This window comes from Ascaphus truei, chromosome 3, assembly GCF_040206685.1.
Source record: "Ascaphus truei isolate aAscTru1 chromosome 3, aAscTru1.hap1, whole genome shotgun sequence".
Classification (NCBI taxonomy): Eukaryota; Metazoa; Chordata; class Amphibia; order Anura; family Ascaphidae; genus Ascaphus; species Ascaphus truei.
In genome coordinates this window covers 111,419,561-111,440,797 of record NC_134485.1, presented here as the reverse complement: position 1 = coordinate 111,440,797, position 21,237 = coordinate 111,419,561, and the positions used below count along the sequence as shown (strand labels likewise).

General features: G+C 41.4%; 1 protein-coding gene across 3 annotated transcripts in view; it reads right to left on the bottom strand.

The window, feature by feature from the left end:
* Positions 1-559: 559 nt before the first annotated feature.
* The window catches only part of CNKSR2 (connector enhancer of kinase suppressor of Ras 2), a 548,762-nt gene continuing 528,084 nt past the window's right edge, over positions 560-21,237 (bottom strand). For 2 of the 3 annotated variants that reach the window (XM_075589347.1, XM_075589348.1), the window contains 2 exons: positions 8,092-8,288; positions 560-4,125 (listed from right to left, as the gene is read on the bottom strand). In XM_075589347.1, the coding sequence (XP_075445462.1) occupies positions 3,910-4,125; positions 8,092-8,288 (413 nt within the window). In that variant the 3' untranslated portion in view covers positions 560-3,909. The remainder of the gene's footprint in view (positions 4,126-8,091; positions 8,289-21,237) is intronic. The other variant, XM_075589349.1, reaches the window with a different exon arrangement.

Sequence of the window (21,237 nt, the reverse complement as noted above, 5' to 3'; positions counted from 1 at the left end):
TTAAAACAGCGGCTACCCACAATAAACATTAAAAACACAACAACACTAATACCCACCTCCTCTATGATTGATACCAGAGGCTGTGGGAGTCCGGGGGTCCTCGCGGGTGTCTGTGGGCCCTCGGGTGGTCCCTGAATGTATCCGCGGGTCCTCAGGTGGTCCCTTTTTTTGCTAACATTTAAATAAATACACCCCCACCCCCTACAGTACAGTAATGGGCAAAATAACTATTATCCAGATATGGATAATACAGTAGCTCATTTGCCCATTATTAAATAAAACATTAGCCAGCCAGCATAAGTAAAGTAAATAAAACTTTCTACTTACCCCAGAATACTCCAGGTCCATGGCCACCATTGCCAGAAAGAATACAAGAAAAAATACAATCTAATGGCCCCTAACTCCTTATTCACCTTAGCAGTTAATAACCACTAAAATAATTAACGGGTTAACCTACCCACCCGGGAGGCCTTAACATTCACCCTGGGAAAACTATACCCACCCCCTACCCTTGATTGGCATAGTGGTACATCATACCTATATAATATGGACATGATAAGCCACTATAGCAGTCAATGGTCACCCTAATCAAAAAGCATGAAGGCCAAAAATACACAATAATGAAAGACATACACAAGCACCTAAACACCCAAATTCAATAAATAAAAGCACTAGCCAATCAAATAATTAAATAAAAGCACTAGCCAACAAAACAATTAATTTAAACACTAGCCAACAAATCAATTAATTAATAAAACCACTAGGCCACATCAATTAAAACCAGTAGCCAACAAAATAAATAAATAAACACTAAACAATTGGAAAATGAGATAAAAACAACCATCCAAATTACAAACAATTTAAAGCCAAACAATAAATAGAAAAATAAAAAACAACAATCAATGGAAAAAAAGCATTTGCCAAAAAATGCATTGGCTGTCACTGTATTTATCTGTACCCTAAACGGGCACAGATTAATACATTATCAGTCAATGGGCAATAAAAAACATAAAAAGAAAAAAATACAGGTTAGATGGTACAGCTCCAATCTGATTGGACGCTGTATCATGTGCCCGCCTCTTTTTTTTGTGTGTGTATTTTTGGCCTTCATGCTTTTTGATTAGGGTGACCATTTACTGCTATAGTGGCTTATCATGCCCATATTATATGGGTATGATGTACCATTATGCCAATCAATGGGTAGAGGAGGGGGTATAGTGGTCCCGGGGAGGGTGGTTAGGCCTCCCTGGTGGGTAGTGGGGGAGGGTCGGTTAAACCGTTAATTACTATAGCGGTTATTAACCGCTACGGTAATTAGGGATTAGGGGCCATTAGATTGTATTTTTTCTTGTATTCTTTCTGCAAAGGAGGATATGGACCAGGAGTATGCTGCTGAGGACGCTCTTCATGATGGAAGGGGAAGTAGAACGTTTTATTTATGCTGTCTGGCTAATGCTTTATTTAATAATGGGCAAATTAGCTATTATCCATATCTGAATAATAGTTATTTTGCTCATTACTGTACTGTATGTGTTGGAGGCTGGGGGGCAGGGGGGTGTATTTATTTAAATGTTAGCAAAAAAATTGTTGCTACAGGATTTGTACTGCAGGCCACCGGACACCCGCGGGGACCACCTGAGGACCCCCAGACCACCGCGGCTCTGGTATCAATCATTTAGGGGTAGAGGAGGTGGGTATTAGTGTTTAGTGTTGGTAGCGGGGGTGTGTGAAGGGTGTATTTGGCCCTTGGTGGGTAGCGGGAGGGGTTAACCCCTTCATTGCCTTAGCGGTTTGCCGCTAAGGTAATGATGTTGCCTGTAAATGTATTTTTATTGCATGGGATTCATGCCGGGGTTCTCCGGTGCCGATATTAATGGGTATCAGCTTCGGAGACTCTAGGGATCAATACGATGCAGAAAAAAAGCATTAGTTTTAAAAGTCCCGTCTCGACGCTTCTCAGCAGCTTCTCATCACCTTTACGCCAAATTTTCCTGGCATGAGGATTTTGGGAAAAACACACCATTCTAGAGCCACGATAGGCCTAGATAACCTAATTGCGACTACTACAATTGCACGAGTTTCAGAACCTGCCGATAAGTGGCTTATAGCCAAGTGAGTCAGCGATTTTTTTTGGAAGGCTCTAAATTTTGGTGGTTCAGTCCTTTATTGCCCACTTATCGACGCTTACTGAATAGCAGGAGGTATTTTGGCCGATAAGTGCTCTATAAGTGGCTTATGAACACTTATAGCATAAGCCCCCTTGTCTTATTGCTCTATTTTTATCTGGTAATTATGGTGATTTTTCTAGTTACCGGGTGTACTGTACTCAAGTAAGCAATTGGGTGCTTCCAACTTTTTAAAGTGTTTCACTTCCCTTAAATAAATAAAAAAGTCAATTAATACATGAATGGAAAAAGTAGTTGCTGCAAGGTTGTAGAAATTGTTATAGGTGCTACTCTTGGTTCTAACAAATATAGGCTGCTACAACCACTTGGAACGTAATAAAAGTGAATGTCTTGTACTAAAATGAATAAGTTTCCACAATTTATGGTCATTAAGTCGGGTTTGGCAATGCTACAGGTATCATCTGCTACAATCTGTAACAGTCTGCAGCATTTTATTTAGTCAGAGGATTCTACACTGGAACAAAGGGAGCTGGTGCTCAATATACGAGATGATTTCTTGGTCAGTGGCAAGTAAAATGTACAGTTATCCATTCAAAGAGAAGAAAATAGTCACAAGCTATATAATCTTTTTTTTAGATATTTCTTTGGGGCGTTCTGTGAATGGGGACAGATGTGAATGTGCTGCTTGACTTCATTTATTTAGAAACATGTTCTTAAGGCGATTATGACGGGATTCATCTTTTCCACATATTAGCACACAGTCCCCTTCTCATAGGCAAATCCCAAGCAATCTGTAGCCTGATAATATCTGCTGGAATATCCACAGCACTGGAAAACCGTGAACCCAGATTTTGGGGTCCTGCTGACCATGCCCATGTAAATGCATCATTTTGACAGTTTGAGTTCAACCATATGGAAACACAAGCTTGGCTAGAGTTGGTTATTTTTGTTCAAGATTGAGGCCGATTGCTTCCAAGAGGAAAAGTGACTAGTGAACATTTTTTTAAAAATAAATCCTCATATATTTTGGTTTTAACAAGATCTAACTAATTTAACAGTTGTTGTCACTGCAGACGACATATTGATCAAATGGGATATAATTAGGGTGGTAGATTTAGGGTGTTCTAAAATATTTCTGGCACTTTAAAATGGATATTTGTGATGGGGTTTAAATCATTTGATATATAGTTGCATGGAATTACTAAGTCTGCAACTTGCCCAGTGTGCACATGTGAAAGCAACCAAGGGTTAACAAAGATACATTTGGCTCTTTGTGATACATCAATTCATGTTTTTTTTTTTTTATTACATTTAATTTGTTTGTGTCTTTATTCTATTCTACATCCTCAAAAATATAACTGCAGCATTTAATACTTTCTCTTAGAGATATGTTTACAGCACGTCAACAATTATAAAAATGTTTTTTTTTTCTCCCATTGCCAAAATGATACCTTTCCCCAGAAACAATATATTTCAATATTTAGTAGAAAATGTAGTCTATGGATGAAGCCTAAGAAAACAGCTTCGTTTTTTTTTTTATATAGTTTGATTAACATTTTTATACATTTTATTTATTAATTTGTTTTACCACGAGATCAACACAAAGCTGAGCACTATGTAGCATATAAAATATACAAATGCCACTGGAAGATAATGGCATTGTGACCAATATAAGAATTACTTCACGTTGTTCAGCAACATTAAAATAGATTTTACCAGACTTTCCATCTATTAATAGAAAATTTCAATTCTTTAGGGTAGTAGTAGTCTGAGAATAAGACAATTATACATGCGTTTCAATATAGGAGTGTGTGTGTGCTAGAGACTGAATAAGTGCATCTACTTCCGAAGAGACATTTTCAGAGTCCTTGGAGTTACTCTTTTGACAGATTTCCAAAAATAGGTCAAGATACAGCTGCTTCCACTCTTGAAAGTCTTTAGAGGTCAAATCTGGATTTTCAAGAAGCTTGTCAATAATAGCTACTTCTCCTTCTTTGGCCTGAAAAACATAAAAGAAAACATTATTCTTACTAGTGATTGCCATTAAGAAAGTAATAATTAAAATTTCTCCCCTACTAAAAAATGTATGGCTAAGTTTGTGGTGATGCACTATTACTAGATAATATGATAATGCTAGATATGAGAAATTCACAGTCATGGCTCAACACAGACTTAAGATGCTCTCAAGTCCGTTGGTAGATTACTACAGTATACAAGCAAAAGGATGTAACACAGCTTACAAATGTTTCCTATGATCTGATCCAGCATTGATGGATATAGCTAAGTTGCATTACAAAATAAATTGCTGTCAGAAAATAAATACAGTCTTTATTAGAGATATGCACACCTACTAGAAATTGCAATTAGTTTTTTTTTTTTTGAGGGAAAGTGTGAGAGTGCAAGTGATTTTTGGTAGAGTACAGTACCCTTATATACCTCCCAAAACACTCATCTGCACAACACATGGTGAGACACTGCACACCTGAGACACCTAGGAAATATAGTAATTGATCTCTCTCTCTCTCTCTCTCTCTCTCTCTCTCTCTCTCTCTCTCAGAAAGGCAAAACGGTGTCTAGTTTTGCGAACTTAGGCCAGGTCCCCGCTGGCTACTGCAGCGCCCGCTGTGGAAGACGCTGCAGGGACAAGAGCTGCCCCACAATGGGGCTGGGCCCGCTGCGAGGGGGTTCAGCCAATGATGGCAAACCTGCCAGGTGACATCATGACCGCGCCCTGTCACTCCCCCATCACGCCCCCGCTGTCTTTCCCCCTGCAGACCGGGGAATTCAGCTGCATGCGCCGCCAGCCTCGCAGGCGCGCGTGCAGCAAAGGCACTCGGGCCGCAGCCTTAGGCAAAAAGTTTGCACATCTCTAGCTGTCAATATACAGATTTTATAGTCCCATTCTAACTATGACACAAAGAAATGCGCATCTTGGATGTAGTGTAATTTGTTACCATGTGTGCAAAATTTAAATATGAAGATGGCCACACTCAGCAAGATGAATCCCAGAGTCTACTTGGAAAACTAGTCACTAGAATCCCATTCCTTTGCCTATAAAAGTCATGTTTAACCTTTTGGGTTTACTGAACAAGTTGTAATTAAATACAAATGATTATAGTGGTGTTTGGAAAATCAAATGTGGTCATGTTCACCAAAAAGAACAAAATCTTCCTGTGCAGTTCCCTCTATAATGAGTGGGTATGAAATAGAGATGTGTACAAAACAAATGCAAACAATGCAATTCTGGTAGAAATAGGCAAAGGGTTCAATAGATTTAAAATCATATTTCAAATATCAGATATTCCCAATAGGAAGAAATAGAAATGTCTGCTGGAGTGTTGGGTATTTTATATATTCTCTTATTTTTTCTACTAACCCAATGAGATCTCTAAATCAAAATAAAGTTTGGTTGTATTTACTGTATCTTTTTTACCGACTGTTGTAGCACATGCAAGAAACCTGTTAATCAATCAGACGGTACAAATTTTTTTGATGGCAGTAAAAGGGCGCAAATGCATAATGACACATAATGGAATACGTACCTTTATATGTGCTTTGGCCAACTCATCCCTAACTGTCCCATTAAGCCAACTCACACTCCACATATCTCTAGCTAGTGCACATGGGGCATAGTTTAGCCAAGTACATGAACGCACTGGCACAAACAAATGCAAGATAAAAAAATATCTGCCTTTGCCAAGTTGTGCTGAAACATTGCCTTAATACATAGGCCTCAATAGCTGAAGAAACAAGTTATTGTTTAAAGACTTCAAACATTTGGGGGATTGTGTGATCAAATGTAATATCCAAATGGTGCCCTCTGGGAATATTAGACTAGCCCATTGCAAAGTAAGTTCGGTATTAGAAGGTTATTTTATATATATTCTTATTCAAAGAGCAATACCTCAAAATAAATGATGAATTAGTTGCAAAGTAAATGTGTCTGATTTAGGACAACAGACACCTGTCTACCATGCAAAGATTCACCCAGCAATTGCTATCCTATATTAAATATTATCTTACATAATAATCTCCTATTCAGTACAACAGTACTTCTAGCCACTTCTACTCTATGTCGTTATACCTTTTAATGGACCAATATGCATGCTTGCTAACATGTTATTTCTAAGGCTTTGTCCCCGCTGGCGCTGAGCGCGCTCATGCTTGGCGAGCTCTCCAAGCATGAGCGCGGGTGTCCTTTAAATTTTCGCAAGCGCTCGCGGGAGGTGGGGGGTACAATGCAGGGTAAGCTGAGCGTGCTTGTAAGTATGAAAAAATTGTTTATGTAAGCGCAGAGCGCCAGTGAGCGTGTGTGCTCGCGCATACGCGGGCACGCATCGCGTGAGCGGGGACTTGCATATATATATATATATATATATATATATATATATATATATATATGCAAGTCACCTTGACAAGCGCCGCTCGCTCAGTGCTAGCGGGGACGCAGCCTAAGGTTGGTTAACCAATTTTGTATAAGAAGACTACCATCACACTCAAAGATATCCCAAAGTTATTGTTAGAACAATTACAGAAGCTTATTAATTTCCCTCCTAAATCTTCCTTCTAGAAACTTGCAAATGTTGTCAAGTATTGTATGCCAGCATGGTACATTCTTCTTACATGTACTTAAGCATCTCTCATGTGTACTGTACTATATAACCTGCTGTGAGGACATACAAAGATTATGATGTCGTTTTTAAAGACCCATTTGCAGATGTATTGTAGCCCACAGTACAACTGATGAAGACACATTCTCAACGTGAACATTTTTCATAACATGGAAAAATGTACCTAAGCTTGAAAAACACTCTGCGTTACAATGCATATCTGAGCAAATGTATCGTATGTAACAGAAAATGGAAAGGAACTTCATCATTATAATTAATTGATTCAACTGATTAGACCCTTGTTACTATTTTGTCTATTGTTTTGTATATCATCTAGATCTATTTTGTAGATCATTCAATAGACAAATCATTTTCAATGCAGACTCGGATACCTTTTACTGGACCAACAGTGTTCTACAAGTTTCTTGAGAGTTCAGAAAACACAGAGATATACATACCTGAGCTTTCAACATCGCCAACATCTACTCTTCAAACAATAACATTATTGCATTTTGTAGTAATGTGTTAGTACTTAAATATTGTGAGAAATATGAATAATACACAACACTGTATAAGATACCATGTGCACCATCATGTTTGTTTAAATGTAAGGTGTTCTCAGCAAATAAAGAATTTCCACACATTCTCAGGACAGGAGGACTGCATGGTTTAGTTACAGCAAAGGTTTAGGTTTGTGCTCATCTTACCATTTACAGTAAAGAATTGTCCCTTAGTGTATGGTATAGAAAAAAATATTGATACCCATACCGGACACCCTAAGCTGTTCTTATAGAGAATCAAGCCCTTAAAAACATACTTCAGTCCCTTCCCAGGTCCTTATTAGCCACTACTACCCTGTAGCCCAAAGGAACACGTGAAATCAAAGGAACTACATATGAGGATGGCCCTGCTTTGTATCTTACGGTAGACTAGAGAATGGTAAAAGTGAATACAAAAAGGCAAGCAAGATTTTACCACGGGTACGCTGGAAATCCTTCAAGGAGAATTGCTATGCACAGAGATCACACATGCATTTACAGTATTCTAGAAATGTAGCTGCAGGACTCTGATGTGTAACCATACCCCTGGAAAGTTTACCATTAAATAAAAATATATTTTTCCCAACAAGAAACTTTCGTCATGTCTGGTACAACCACAATTTTTGTTATGTCTTTTTTTTTGTGCTGGCCAAAGATTTTTCTTAAACACCGTGAGCACTTTACTTTTCTTGGAAAGTATAACTGTCCTGTGTGTTCAATTATTTTCCGATTCGGGTATTTTTAGACTGAAGCTCGATATTTTAAATGAAGCCCCAAGATTCCCTTTCATTATTTCCACCCCCCCTAATGTCCTACCTTTAAAGTGCTTTTCAATATTCGCAGTCTGTGAAGTTTTTCATTGACTACTGGATCACTACATCTTTTTATAAAAGACTTCTTGTACTCCAATTGGGTTGAAAGACGCCGTTCTCCGAGTGGGGACAGACAGGCCTGCTCCAGAGCCCTGTAGAGATCTTGTAATGAGTCTGCTGGCTTCTCCTCTACAGTGTGTGCTATCACGAAAACAGAAGGAATGGAGCAAAATTAACTGGTGAGTAATTACAGGCCAGCATATTATATTATTTGTGTTTCTTGATTTCAAATAAGACAAATGAGAATCAAAATGTATTCGTCTTCGTGCACAGATAACGGTTTCTTTGCAATGTGTTGTATACTGCTCCATGCCCCGCTACTTCCAATATTATAGGGTATATAAATGATATATTATACTATTTTCATTAAGTTGACTGCAACTTCATTTTTAATTGATATGATACAAACGCAAAGAACAAAAAAATGAAAAGAAAAGTATTTAAAATGTATTGGGCCTCTCCAATGTTCAAAACATATTTAAACGGATACATACAGTATATTCTTGTATTGTATTTTATTTTTTAATCATACAACAATATTAACGTAATTCCTATTCCTAATAGTGACCTGCTGTTATTTATGATTTTTTTGGTGAAATTTAATGGCTGCCCTTGTGTGTTCAATAATTCAATGCAAAACATAGGATTTCTAAGTGCTTAATATGTGTAGGAGAACTTTACTTCCCATCCTCTTTCTTGAAAATTCAAAGTTACTACTGTACTTGTATTGTATTGTTTTTAAAGCTTCAATAAAAAAAATAGAAAAGATCACGAAGGACAATAAATACTTTGACTGCACACAACGAAATAAGAAAAACACTACAGGTCAGTGTCTCCCTGACCTGTGTGATAAAAGACCCAGATTTCACTATATGTGTATAAATCCTTTTAGCTTCAGGAAATACACAGAAGAACCAATTATTTAATCTCAGATTGGTATGTTATTTTATCAGTCAGGTTTACGAGCAGTTGCTCAAGTAATTGTAGAATTGCAAAGTCCCTTGAGCCATGGGGCTACATTGAAATATCACCAACCACACGTCTGAGAAAACAAACCCTCAAGAAATACTGGGTATAATGCTAAAAAAAAAAGAGAAAAACAAAATACAGTCGTAAAAACGGCCATGTCGAAATCCATTGTAGCACTACTAACTAAATCTGGGAACGCTTAAGTATTCCCAGAACATTTTGCCTTGAGGTAGGTGGTAATACCTATTTCAGCATACTGAAGGCCAATCCTAACATTATCTTATCGATATATAACATCCTATACATAAGCATAAATGCTGTTAATATTCAATAATCACTAAAACACATGAAAGAATTTCTGCTATCGAACAGGCAAAACTGAATAAAATGTATGTTTAGATTTATGTAGAGTATATATGGAGTCATAAACAATATTTTCTTATATAAAGGGAGTGGGATTAAAATAATTATCCTTCCCTGCATTCACATACAACACCACTAATTTGATCAACCAATGTACAGAATGATGTGTTTCAAATTAGGGGTTTGCCATGAATACGAACTTGCTGTTGTTTTGTAGCTATTGAACATGTTTAGCAATATCCTATTGTACTTTCTAAACGCTGTAGCCTGGCAACCACTGGAGGAACAAAACTAGGTTTAGTCTCGCTGCTACAGAACATTCCACTGAGATATGGTACACAATATTAAGCATGACATGAGATAGTTGCTAAATAGATGGAATATGACCTTCAAGGGGACTCTAGCATACTCGGGCCAGCTAGATTAAAAACTTTGGTTGGTACTACATTATGTCATGCAGCTCACAGCTAAAATGTGCTTACAGAGTGTTAAATGTCAAATAGAGTCTATAGCCAGACATAGCCGTATTACTCATCAGTGAAATCCTTAGGACAGACTGCACATTTGCTTTGGTTTAGATGGTTTAAACAATTGTGCACTTAATGTTCTGGGCTCCTGGGCAAGTAACCCCAGCCTAATACAAAGACAATGTTCCCAGCATGCTAATTGAATAGATATAATTATTAACAAAAAAGTTGAAGTGACATTTAGCAATGAGTGACAGAATATAATTAATGTTATCCAAATCACCATTAATTATCTTCTAGTGTGTAGTCTATGTAGAGATGTGCACTTGACCCCGTCTCTTGATTTTGCTTCTAAAAATGTTTGGATTTTGGTTTTAATTGTGCCTAAAATCTTTTAATTTTACGTAATGGGGAAAATTAGAATTGTATTAAAAAAAAATCATAATGTCATGTAATCTGGAGCTGTTCTTTGCCTCATATTCCAGTATTTGTCATTTAGTATTCATTTATCAAAATAACGATAATAAAAATAATGGTTGGTTATTTAAAAAAATAAAAAATAGTAATAAAAAGTGAGTGAAGTGATTGATTATTGGTGCCAATCAGCAACAAAGGGCAGTCCTGGTGTATGGATTACAGTATGGTTAGGGATTCCAGTTATCATTGGGGTTTATTTCTGTGTGCAAAATCGGTGTTTATGGTTTTCATTTTTCTAGTGTTTTCATTTAACTATAATAATAACATTATTTATATAGCGCTTTTCTACCAATGGGACTCAAAGCGCTTGACAGTTGGAAAAAAGACGAAAACATTTAAGGTTATAAAAGAGATCAAACACAAAGAAAGATACAATACAGGATGGGGATGGTACTGGAGCTAGTAAATGCCAGACAGGTTGTGGTTCATTAATTGAATGCCTGGGTAAACAGGTAGGTCTTGAGCCTGTTTTTATAGATCTCCAGCAAGAGAGGGGGCCTCTCAAACTGTACGTGGCAGTCTGTTCCAAAGACTGGGAGCAGCGTAGTTAAAAGTTCAGACCCCAAAGGAAGTCAAGCAGATTCTGGGAATGGTTAGGAATCCAACATCTGCAGATCGAAGTGAGCGAATGGGGGTGTAGGGAAGCTCGTTCAGATAGCTGGGACCCTGGTCATGTGGTGCTTTGAATGTCAACAAGTCTTGAAAGAAATTTGCCATTTTACAGGCAGCCAGTGCAGAAAACAGAGAACAAGTGTCATGTGGAAAGAACGGGTCTGGTTAGTTAATAACATGGCCGCAGCATTCTGCACCAGCTGCAGCTCTTTTTCCGAAAGCCCAAAGTAGAGTGCATTGCAGTAGTCCAGGCGTGAGGACATAAAGGGATGGACAAGCATACTGTACTAAGATCCTCTGGGGGGGATCAAGCGCTTAATTCTAGCTATGTTCTTTAGGTTGAAGACAACACCAAGATTGAGCACACGGACAGAGTTTAGCAAAGGGAAAACCCCAAGCTTAAGGCCAGTTGGTTGACCTAGCTGAAGTCTTGTTGTCTTCCGACAGTGAGCATCCACCACAAGCACTTCTGTCTGATCAGGATTCAACTTCAACCAACTGGAACTCATCCACTCTAGGACCTCAGATAAACATCTATTGAAGACTGATAATGGGTCCTTAGTACCTGGTGCAAAGGACAAGTAGAATTGAGTGTCATCTGCATAGCAGTGATAACCCAGGCCATGCCATCTGATTATGTCACCTAGTGGCAGTATTGTCACGACTCGCGGTCCTTCGCACGTCCCCGCGCGGTCTCTGCACGCCCGCACTTACCTCTGCTCTGGCCCGACATCTGCTGGCAACCTTCCGCGCTGTCCTCCTCCGTCATGCGCCTCTCCCCGCACTCGCAGAGCGCTCCCCACGGGAGCGTCAGTCCCCGCTGACGTGCTGCGCAGGCGCAGACCCCACACAGTGGGATTGGAGGGCAGATGCCAGACGCGTCACCGGCGTGCGACGCACGCGCAACGCCCTCGAGCGACGAGTCAGGAGGAACTCATTAGTTCCAGTACTGCCAGCTGTCTCTTCCCTTCCGGCCTATCCCTGGTCCCCGCTCCACCCTCTGGGGTGATTGGTCCTTGCCTGCTACTTATGCTCAGCTGTGCCACTGGCACTTCGGCTGAGCATAGACTCACGTTACCTGGTGTTTGCCTCTGCCTCCCTTGTCTTGTTACCTTGTCCTAGTTCTGCTTACCCGTGTACCGACTCTGCCTGCCTTTGGAACCCTCGCTCTCTGGAACCCCGACCTTGGCTTGAACTTTGACCATCCGTATCTCTCCTGCCCTGACCCTTGGCTCTGGACTCCGACCATCCACTCTTCTACAGTTCTGACCTTGGCAAAAGTACCTCACTCGCTCTGGACCTCCCCCGCATCGGACTCGGCAAGTATACGTTTACTCTCACTTCTCCTGTCCTAGACTCAGCCAGCAAGACTACTCTACATTCCGGACGGGGCCCCCGTGTCTGTGGCTGGTGGCTACTATCCCATCTCAGCACAGGGGTCTCGTCTAGTTTGTCGCGAGCACAGCGTAACAAGTATGTATACTGCGAACAACAAAAGAGATATGATAGAACCCTATAAAAAAAATCTGTGTTAGACAGTGTTTACGCAAACAATTGAGACATATGAATTTGGTGTTTATCGCTTTCCATACTCCCCTTTTGTTGCCTTTGTCTCCTACCTGTGGCTAGGCTTCTGCATTAGGTGAATCCCAATAGGAAATAATGCTGTTCTTCCATTATTTATTGCTTTTAACCGGACACGCAAGATGGTCAGTGAGGTTTTTCTGAAGTTTTTTTGTTAAAACTTACACCAGAAACCCTAATTATGGTTCATTTTTCAATTTATTTATTATGCTTGTGTGTTGTGGAGGAGGAGGGATATTGAGTATTGTGGGGGAGGATGGATATTGTGTATTGTGGGGAAGGGGGGTATTGTGTATTGTGGTGGAGTATTATAGGGGAAAAGGTGGTAGTGTGTAATGTGGAGGGGTTGTGTGAGTGGGAAATTGTGTGCATTGTGGGGGAGTGAGGTGGGGAAGAGAGGGAGGATGGAAAAGAGAGAGGGGGGCAGCCATTCTCGCCCCTCTGTCCCCCTCTCTCAAGGCCACCTACCAGGACTCTGTTTCCACTTCTCTAGATGGGGAGAGGAGGAAAGAGAGGATGGGGAGGGCGAGGGAGCGAGGGAGAGAGGGAATAGGGAGAGCGGGGGAATGGAGAGAGCGATTGAGAGAGGGGGAATGGGGAGAGTGAGGGAGAGAGGGGGCATGGGGAGAGAGGGAATGGTGAGAGTGAAGGAGAGAGGGAGAGTGAGGGAGAGAGAGAAAGGGGGGATGGGGAGAGAAAGAGGAAGAGAGAGGGAAAATGGATGGGGAGAAAGGGAGAAAAGGGTTGGGGAGAAAGAGAAAGGGGATGGGGGGAGAGAGAGAAAAGGGATGGGGGAGAGAGAGAAAAGGGATGGGGGGAGAGAGAGAGAGAAAGGGGATGGGGAGAGAGAAAGAAAGAAGATGGGGAGAGAGAGGGGGATGGGGACAGTGAGAAAGGGGAGAGAAGGAATAGAGGGAGGGGTGGGGAGAGATGCAGAAATGGGATGGGGAGAGAGTGAGGGAGATAAGGGGTGGGAGAGAGATAATAGGGGGAGAGAGGAAAAGGGAGGGAGAGAGAGGAGAGAAGGAGAGAGGGAGAGAGAGAAGGAGAGAATGACAGAGAGCGAGAGAAAGGAGATGGGGAGAGAGTGAGAGAAAGGGGATGGGAGAGAGAGAGAAAAGGAGAGGGGGAGAGAGTGAGAATGAGAGAGAGGGAATGAGAGAGGGTATGGGGAGAGCGAGGGAGAGAGGTTATGGGGAGAGCGAGGGAAAGAGGGACAGCGAGGGAAAGAGGGACAGCGAGGAAATGGGGAGAGCAAGGGAGAGAGAGAAAGGCGGGATGGGGAGAGAGGGGGAGGGAGAAAGGGGGAGGGAGGGAGATAAAGGGAGAGGGAGAAAGGGGATGGGATGTGAGAGAGAGAAGGGGATGGGGAATGAAGGGGGATGGGAGAGAGAGAGAAAGGGGATGGGGAGAGAGAGAGAGAGAAAGGGGAGAGAGGGAATGGGGGGGGAGGTAGTGGGAGGGACGGGGGAGTGAAGGAGAAAGGGGATCTGGGGGAGAGAGAAAGGGGATGGGGAGATGGCAAAAGGGGACGGGAGAGAGGAAGAAGAGGGTATGGGGGAGAGAAGAGAGAAAGAGGGTATGGGGGAGAGAGAAGAGAGATAGAGGGTATCAGGGGGAGAAGAGAGAAATAGGGTATCAGGAGAGAGAAGAGAGAAAGAAGGGATGGGGAGAGAGGGAGAGAAGGATGGGGAGAAAGAGGGAGAGAGGGGATGGGGAGAGGGAAAAAAAGGGAGGGGGAGAACGAAGAAGAGAGGGAGAGGGGATGGGGAGAGCAAGGAAAAGAGGGGATGGGGAGAGCGAGAGAGAGAGGGAAAGAGGTGATGGGGAGAGAGGGGGAATGGGAAGAGAAGGATGGGAGAGACAGAGGGAATGGGAAGAGAAGGATGGGAGAGAGGGAGACTGGATGGAGGAAGAGAGAGAGGGGATGGGGAAGAAAAAGAGGTGATGGGGAAGAGAGAGAGGGGATGGGGAAGAGAGAGGATGGGGGAGTGAGGGAGGATGGGGGAGTGAGGGAGGATGGGGGAGTGAGGGAGGATGGGGAAGAGAGGATGGGGGAGTGAGAGGATGGGGGAGTGAGAGAGAGTAGGGGGGAAAGAGAGAGAGACAGAGAGAGAGAGAGAGGGGGGGATGGAGAGAGAGAGAGAAGAGGGCATGAGGGGTGAGAAAGAGGGGATGAGGGGAGGGAGAGCAATACCAGCGACGTTTACATATTTTTAATAATGAAAGCTCCATACATATAAAAAAAAAGGAAGGTGTAAGGGTAGGTTATATGGACTATTATTTTTTCTTGGTGTTGCCTGACTTGAGAACTGGCCCTCAAGTTATTCTGAGTTTGACGGGCCTGGGTTAGATGATGGTCTGTATCTCTCTGCCTACCTACCTAGTATGTGCACTTATCATAAAGAAAATTGAGGACTTCTACATGAAATTGTATGCAAACACAGGTAACACAGGGCATAATCCAGCAGAGGGCAGGAGAGAAGAAACCACAAATGATGCACTATGTGTTCTTCCAGAAGTGGCAAAAGCAATACAATCCATGAAGAATGGGAAGGCTCCCGAGGAAAAGATGGAATTACATCTGAAATCTTGAAAGAAGCTTTGAAAGAAGTAGAAAAAAATATTTACAAAACATGCTGCTTGAAGAACAGGAAAAATCCAGAACAATGGAGTGTTGCTATAGTTCTCTTCATCCAGAAGAAAGGAGATAACAAAGACCTCAACAACTACAGACCAAAATCAGTCTACTTACATGATTTTTACGAAGATACTCACTAATCGGCTGCAACAGACCCTGAACTTTGTCTAGTCTAGCGAACAAGCGGTGACTTCCCAAAGTAATTAATAACATCTAGCACTCCGTTTAGGATTAGTAGATCAAGAAAAAGGTATTTTATTCTGTCTACACCTCAGCAGTCCCAGATGCATTAGGAAGACAAAGTGTTGAAAAAGCGTACATTGATATTATAAAAACATTTACAAGAATGCTGCATTAACCAATAGATTACATGAAGATAAGAGCAAGATAAGGATCAGCAAGGGAATGCAGCAGGGAGACACCATGTCAAAGCTTTTTACAGTAACACTTGAATAATTCAAGACATTAGATTAGGAAGAAAAAGGAATTCAAATCAACAGCGAATATTTGAGTCACCTACAATTTGCAGATGACACTGTTATTTTTGCCACAATTCCAGAAGACCTCCAGAAACAAATTGAAAAACTGACCGAGTGGGCCTCCATATACATCTCAGCAAGACCAAAGTAATGTTCAATAAATGTGTCAAGTCTACAAAGAACTAAATTAATGGAATAGAACTAGACGTCGAAGATTATGTCTACCTTGGCCAGAAAATAACAATGGATGGGAACCTTTTAAATTAAATAAATAGGAGAGTGAAGGTGGGATGGAGCACATTTGGTAGAAATAAGATAATATTTCAATGGAGAAAGTGATAAAACAGGTGCTGCCACAGGAAATTAAAGTGATAAAATACAAGTGGAAATTATAGTGAATAAAGGGAACACTATTATAAATATATCCAATAATCTTGTAGTGCCAAAAAAGTGCACAGAGTGATTAACAAATGAAGCTGTAACACCCTGCTCAGACCCTCTGGTAGGGACTTTCTCCGCTTGTCCCAGAAAGGCTGAAATGTTCTTCAAAGTTCAGGGGGAACATGGGAGAGAATCAGCAAAAAAGACAAAAATAACAATAAAAGTAGGTAATAATAAAAGTAGGTGTTTTGAACAAGTTGTGAATTACAGGAATCTTGGTTCGTATACAATGCCTACTCACAGTGCAATGGGTGTAAAATCTCGACTACAAAACTGTGGCAATAAACTTGCTTGTGTGAATTCAGAAGAGATGTACCTCAGTATGGAAGAAAATTGCATACCATAGCGCAGATCAGTATGTAAAGAATTGTATAGCATAAAAGAATAAGAGTCGCACTTACAATCTGTACGATCAATAAAAGCAAAATAACATTAATCAGACATCGTGAGTGGTAAATCTTCTCACCGTCTTCTATCCCTCTGTCACACCGATAGAGTAGGGAGCCTGTGAACATGTCTGATCATCATTGACTCTTGTGATTTACTAACAACACTTGCCATTACTGCATTGCCTTTGCTATAGGCATTCATGGACTATTGGCTTCCTGCAAAATTGTGTATGTCTCTATATGTTTACCCTACCTATTCACTACACATATGGTGTTCCCTCACTTTTTGTTTTTACAGGAGTCCATGATGCTGCGCAGGCTGATTGAATGCTGGAACCGTGCCTGAATTCCTCATGTGCATGCGCGTGTCTGGGCCTCCTAGACATCCTGCTCCTTGCGATAGTTCCTTTCTCTGTCCACCGGGTGTGCTGCTGGTTTCTGTCTGCTCTGGAGTTCCTCTGTCTGTCTCCTCTAGTTGCTCCTGTCCTTATAGTTTCCTGTTCCTCCCTTGCCATTGTTTTGTGTTCAGACTCCCATGCCCCTGCTTATGCTTCTGTCCTGTTCTGTATAGAGTCCGGTACTTATTAAAGGCCCTGGCTAGTTATCTGGCTTGTCCCCGTTTGTTCCCTGATCTCTGGTCTCAGTCCCTGCTCCCTGATCTCAGTTCCTGCTCCCCTGCCCTGCTCCTGCTTTCCTGTTGCCGACCCCTGCCAGGACCCCGACGATCCTGCTCGCTGCCTGCCACTGAACATTGTTTGTGACCCTGATGCTCCTGCTCGCTGCCTGCCACCGAAACCTGCTTGTGACCTGACGATACCGCTCGCTGCCTGCCACCGAACCCTGCTTGTGACCCCAACAATCCTTGCCTGCTCCCTGGTGCTCCGGCCACTGAGGTCCTACCCTCTCCAGGAGTCTCCCCTTGACATAGCGGCTTTCTTCCTCACTGGTTGCCATTGGAGACCAGATGCTGAATACGGGTCTTGACGATGGAGGGCGCAATGCTCTATTAGCTGTTGGAGTGCTTAGTTTTCACTGAGAGGCTGTATGCACATGTGTGCGCTTCCCTGCATCTGTTGCCTTTGGAGATTAAATACCCAGGACTTTGTTACCTAGTATTACAGGAAAAATGCAGGGTGATGATCCTACAGCCAGTGCTCAAGGGCTAGAAAGCGTCATTAATCCATAAGCCATAATACCACACAGAACAGGCACATAAAGAACAGGCATAAGTAATCTCTGAACACAGCGGACAAATAAAGCAGACTAGGGGGTGGGGTGATAATGGGTAACGCTAAGAATCGCCGACTATCCTAAACTAGAACAGCCTGGCTGATTCTAAGAAACCCCCAACCCACTCCACCCACAGAATACCTGCTGTCACGCTGTAACCAGTGTGTCCGGCTGATGAGATGATAATCCACTGGAATAGGTGTCCTGATACTGTGCGGAGGATCCACGTGCTACCAGCTGAGGTAATCAGAACAGGGAAGCCAGGGAAAGCGGTGAAAGGGGGAAAAAAAGGTACGAAACGCAGCTCTAAGAAAAAATGGCTAATTTATTGAAAAAAACGAACAATTCACATAGCCAGATAGCCTCTGACGCGTTTCATCCCGCAAGGGACTTTGTCAAAGAGTTTCACAAAGTCACTTGCGGGATGAAACACGTCAGAGGCTATCTGGCTTTGTGAATTGTTCGTTTTTTTCAATAAATTAGCTGTTTTTTCTTAGAGCTGCGTTTGGTACCTCTTTTTCCCCGGTGCACCACTTTCCCTGGCTTCCCTCTAGTAATACAGGACACTAAAGTTTTTTTTTTGGTTTTTTTAAACATGAACTTACAGCTTTACACCCCATGCGTGAAGAGGCAGTGACGGATCAGTGCTTTTCATTGGCCACAGCATGTAGTTGCTGACTCCTGGTGGTAGTTGCTTGATTGGTGATTTTAATTTGTTGAATCAGCTGATTCATTGAACTGGTTCATGGGTATAAAAAGATGTCACAGCCATAGTTCTGCTGCACCTCCCTGGGGAAGGACCTCTTGCTGGGACCGAAACATTGGAGCTTGTGTGCTTGTTTGTGGTGTTTTAAATACACTTTTTTGGTATATCAACTTCTGAGTGCTGCTTTGTGTTTTCTACTCTGGTGGGGATCACGGTATTATCTAATATATATATAGATATCTCCTGTGTCGTCCCTGTCCACAGGAAACACTGGGCAGAGCTTAGTATCTGCTGACTCGCCCCATGTAATGGGTATTACTCTCTACGTGGGTCCGCACCAGTAGCCCCTCAAGGTCATGGTAATTCCATAGGGGGGTTAGATTAATAAATATTATTTAATTATATTAGAGAACGAGGTGGCTGAAGGAGTAGCTTTGTGGTAAGAACACTGCCTTTAAAGTGTATAAACCGAGTTTGAATTCCTTGTTCAGATCTTGGGATCATGAGCACTTAACTTTGACCCATATTTACTAAATTATGCTATGCCAGACACCTTCCGGTGCTGGAAAAATCATTAATGCCCATTCTAGTCAATTCGCCTAAATAGAACTGTTTACTAAATACTGTATGGGTATTTATCTCCTTGTGCCTCAGGTACCACAGATTCGATTGTAATCTCAGGACGGGGACTCATAATGTTTGCAAAAATGTCATGTGCATTATCAGTGGCAAAATATAAAAATATCATCTACTTTAAAACACAAACCTGTTTCATTCAACATTTTGTTGGGGCAGTGGTTTATTTAGTTATACCCACAAAAAAGTCAAGATTGATTTGTACAATCACTCCATTGCTGCATGTCATATTCTGAAATGTGTGCTATTTTTGTTTTACATTAGTTTGCTCTGTGCTTGATTTCAGTGTCCTTGCTTCACTTACTAGTTACAAATAATTCTTTCCAGCTAAATTCACAGCTTTCAGAACATTTACTGCAGAGCACAACTGATGCATAGTTCAGCTTGATGTGCTGTATTACTGTTCATAGCCTCTAGCGAAAGATTAGAAAATAAGCCATCAGAGAAAATCAAAATGGCAGTCAAGGCAGCTGAAGAATCCAATTTTGCTTCTGGTCTATAAATAATCTCTAAAACTTTGCATTTCTTTAAAAATGGAATTCAGGAACAGAAATGGAAGACATCAAATAAATGCATGCCAATTCCAACAGGGTCATAATGATAAATCAATGTGCCTAAAGAAACTTGCAAGTCTCGCAGACTTTAACATAGCAGGCCAGGTACTACAAAATAAATCTCAAAAGTTTCCCATTGTTCTAGATTGCAACATTGAAAGTAATTAGATTGGATATAATACTCTAATTTGTTAATGATTACAAGTACTAAACATTCTGATAGGCTGCACCACAAGTCAGCGTTGGAAGAAAATGTAAATTAGAGAAACAAATCCCCAAAATGGTACTACAAAAATCCTAGTAGTGCCGTAGCGAAAAGAGACATTGTAACCGTTGTCAAGAATTGGGTGATAAGACTGTGAGTGAACTCTGTGCCACTGTAGACCTGAACCAAAATTTGAGCAGGTAAGGAAAAGACCAATATCCGTGGTCCCACACTAGGCAGCATAACAGGTAAGGTCAAATCCTGCTCTATGCCCTAGGTTCAAGCAAATGAAGACATACAGTACAAATCATATCCATTCCCGACCTTCATAGGTAACTCCAGGGATAGCGTTATGTAGCTGGCAAGAAGTTGAATGAAATGTAGTACTCACAGACCCGTTGTACTGAGGGTAATCAGTCCAATCATCCAGGCGTACATCCCGCTGAACAAGATAGGTATAAACAAACAAAAAATAGAAGGAGCACTGCAAAGCAAGAGAACTGAAGGCACTGGATCAAAAATAGAAACCAAAATGTATTATAGCATCAAGCCAGCACAGATTAAATAAAAGGAATCTCTGACAGGTTTCCCGCTGGCGCTTTAGTGTTAAAAATCACGATTTTCTTAAAGGGGCGTTTCTGCATTGCCAACTTTTTGTTTTAATAAATGCAGCAATTTCGGCAATTCAATTATCTGATCGATCGGCGAATATCCTGCATCCCAGGGGCCCTCTATAGGGCTGCCTATTTCATAAGTAGTGTAGCTTTCTAAATAGTGGCTATTGCAACCACAAGGAAGCTTTATACATTCAAAATTGAGTGAAATAATTAAAATAAATAAATACGGTGAATACTACAAAAAAATTTTTTTTTAAAGAGCATATAGAATTTTGAATTAAATGCGGCTTTAATCTCTAGTGCCTGAGGTTAACATGGTAAGCCTTTAGACTACGCTGGGCTCTAGAGATAGCTCCACTTTAACGTCCCAATATTTCAAATCTATACATTCCCTGAATGAAGCATCAGATTAAAAAATTAAAGGACAAGAAAAAATCTCTTAAAATAATTGTAAGAGGGAGGTGCAGACGTACACACAAGGAGACAGTTTTGGGGAAATGAAAACATGGCTTTATTGAGCCGGTCCCTTTAAACAATGCAGACTATACAAAAACAAAATAAACAAACACCTATCCCTGTGTAAGGGCTAACTCACTTCCCCATTCTCTCTCTACAAGACTGGGAGGAAAAGCCCCTTACCAGCCTATCACCCAAAGTCCCAAAAAGGTACCTCAAAGCAGGTGGCCCTTCAAGTCAGTCTCTGGTTCCGGCTGGGTGTTT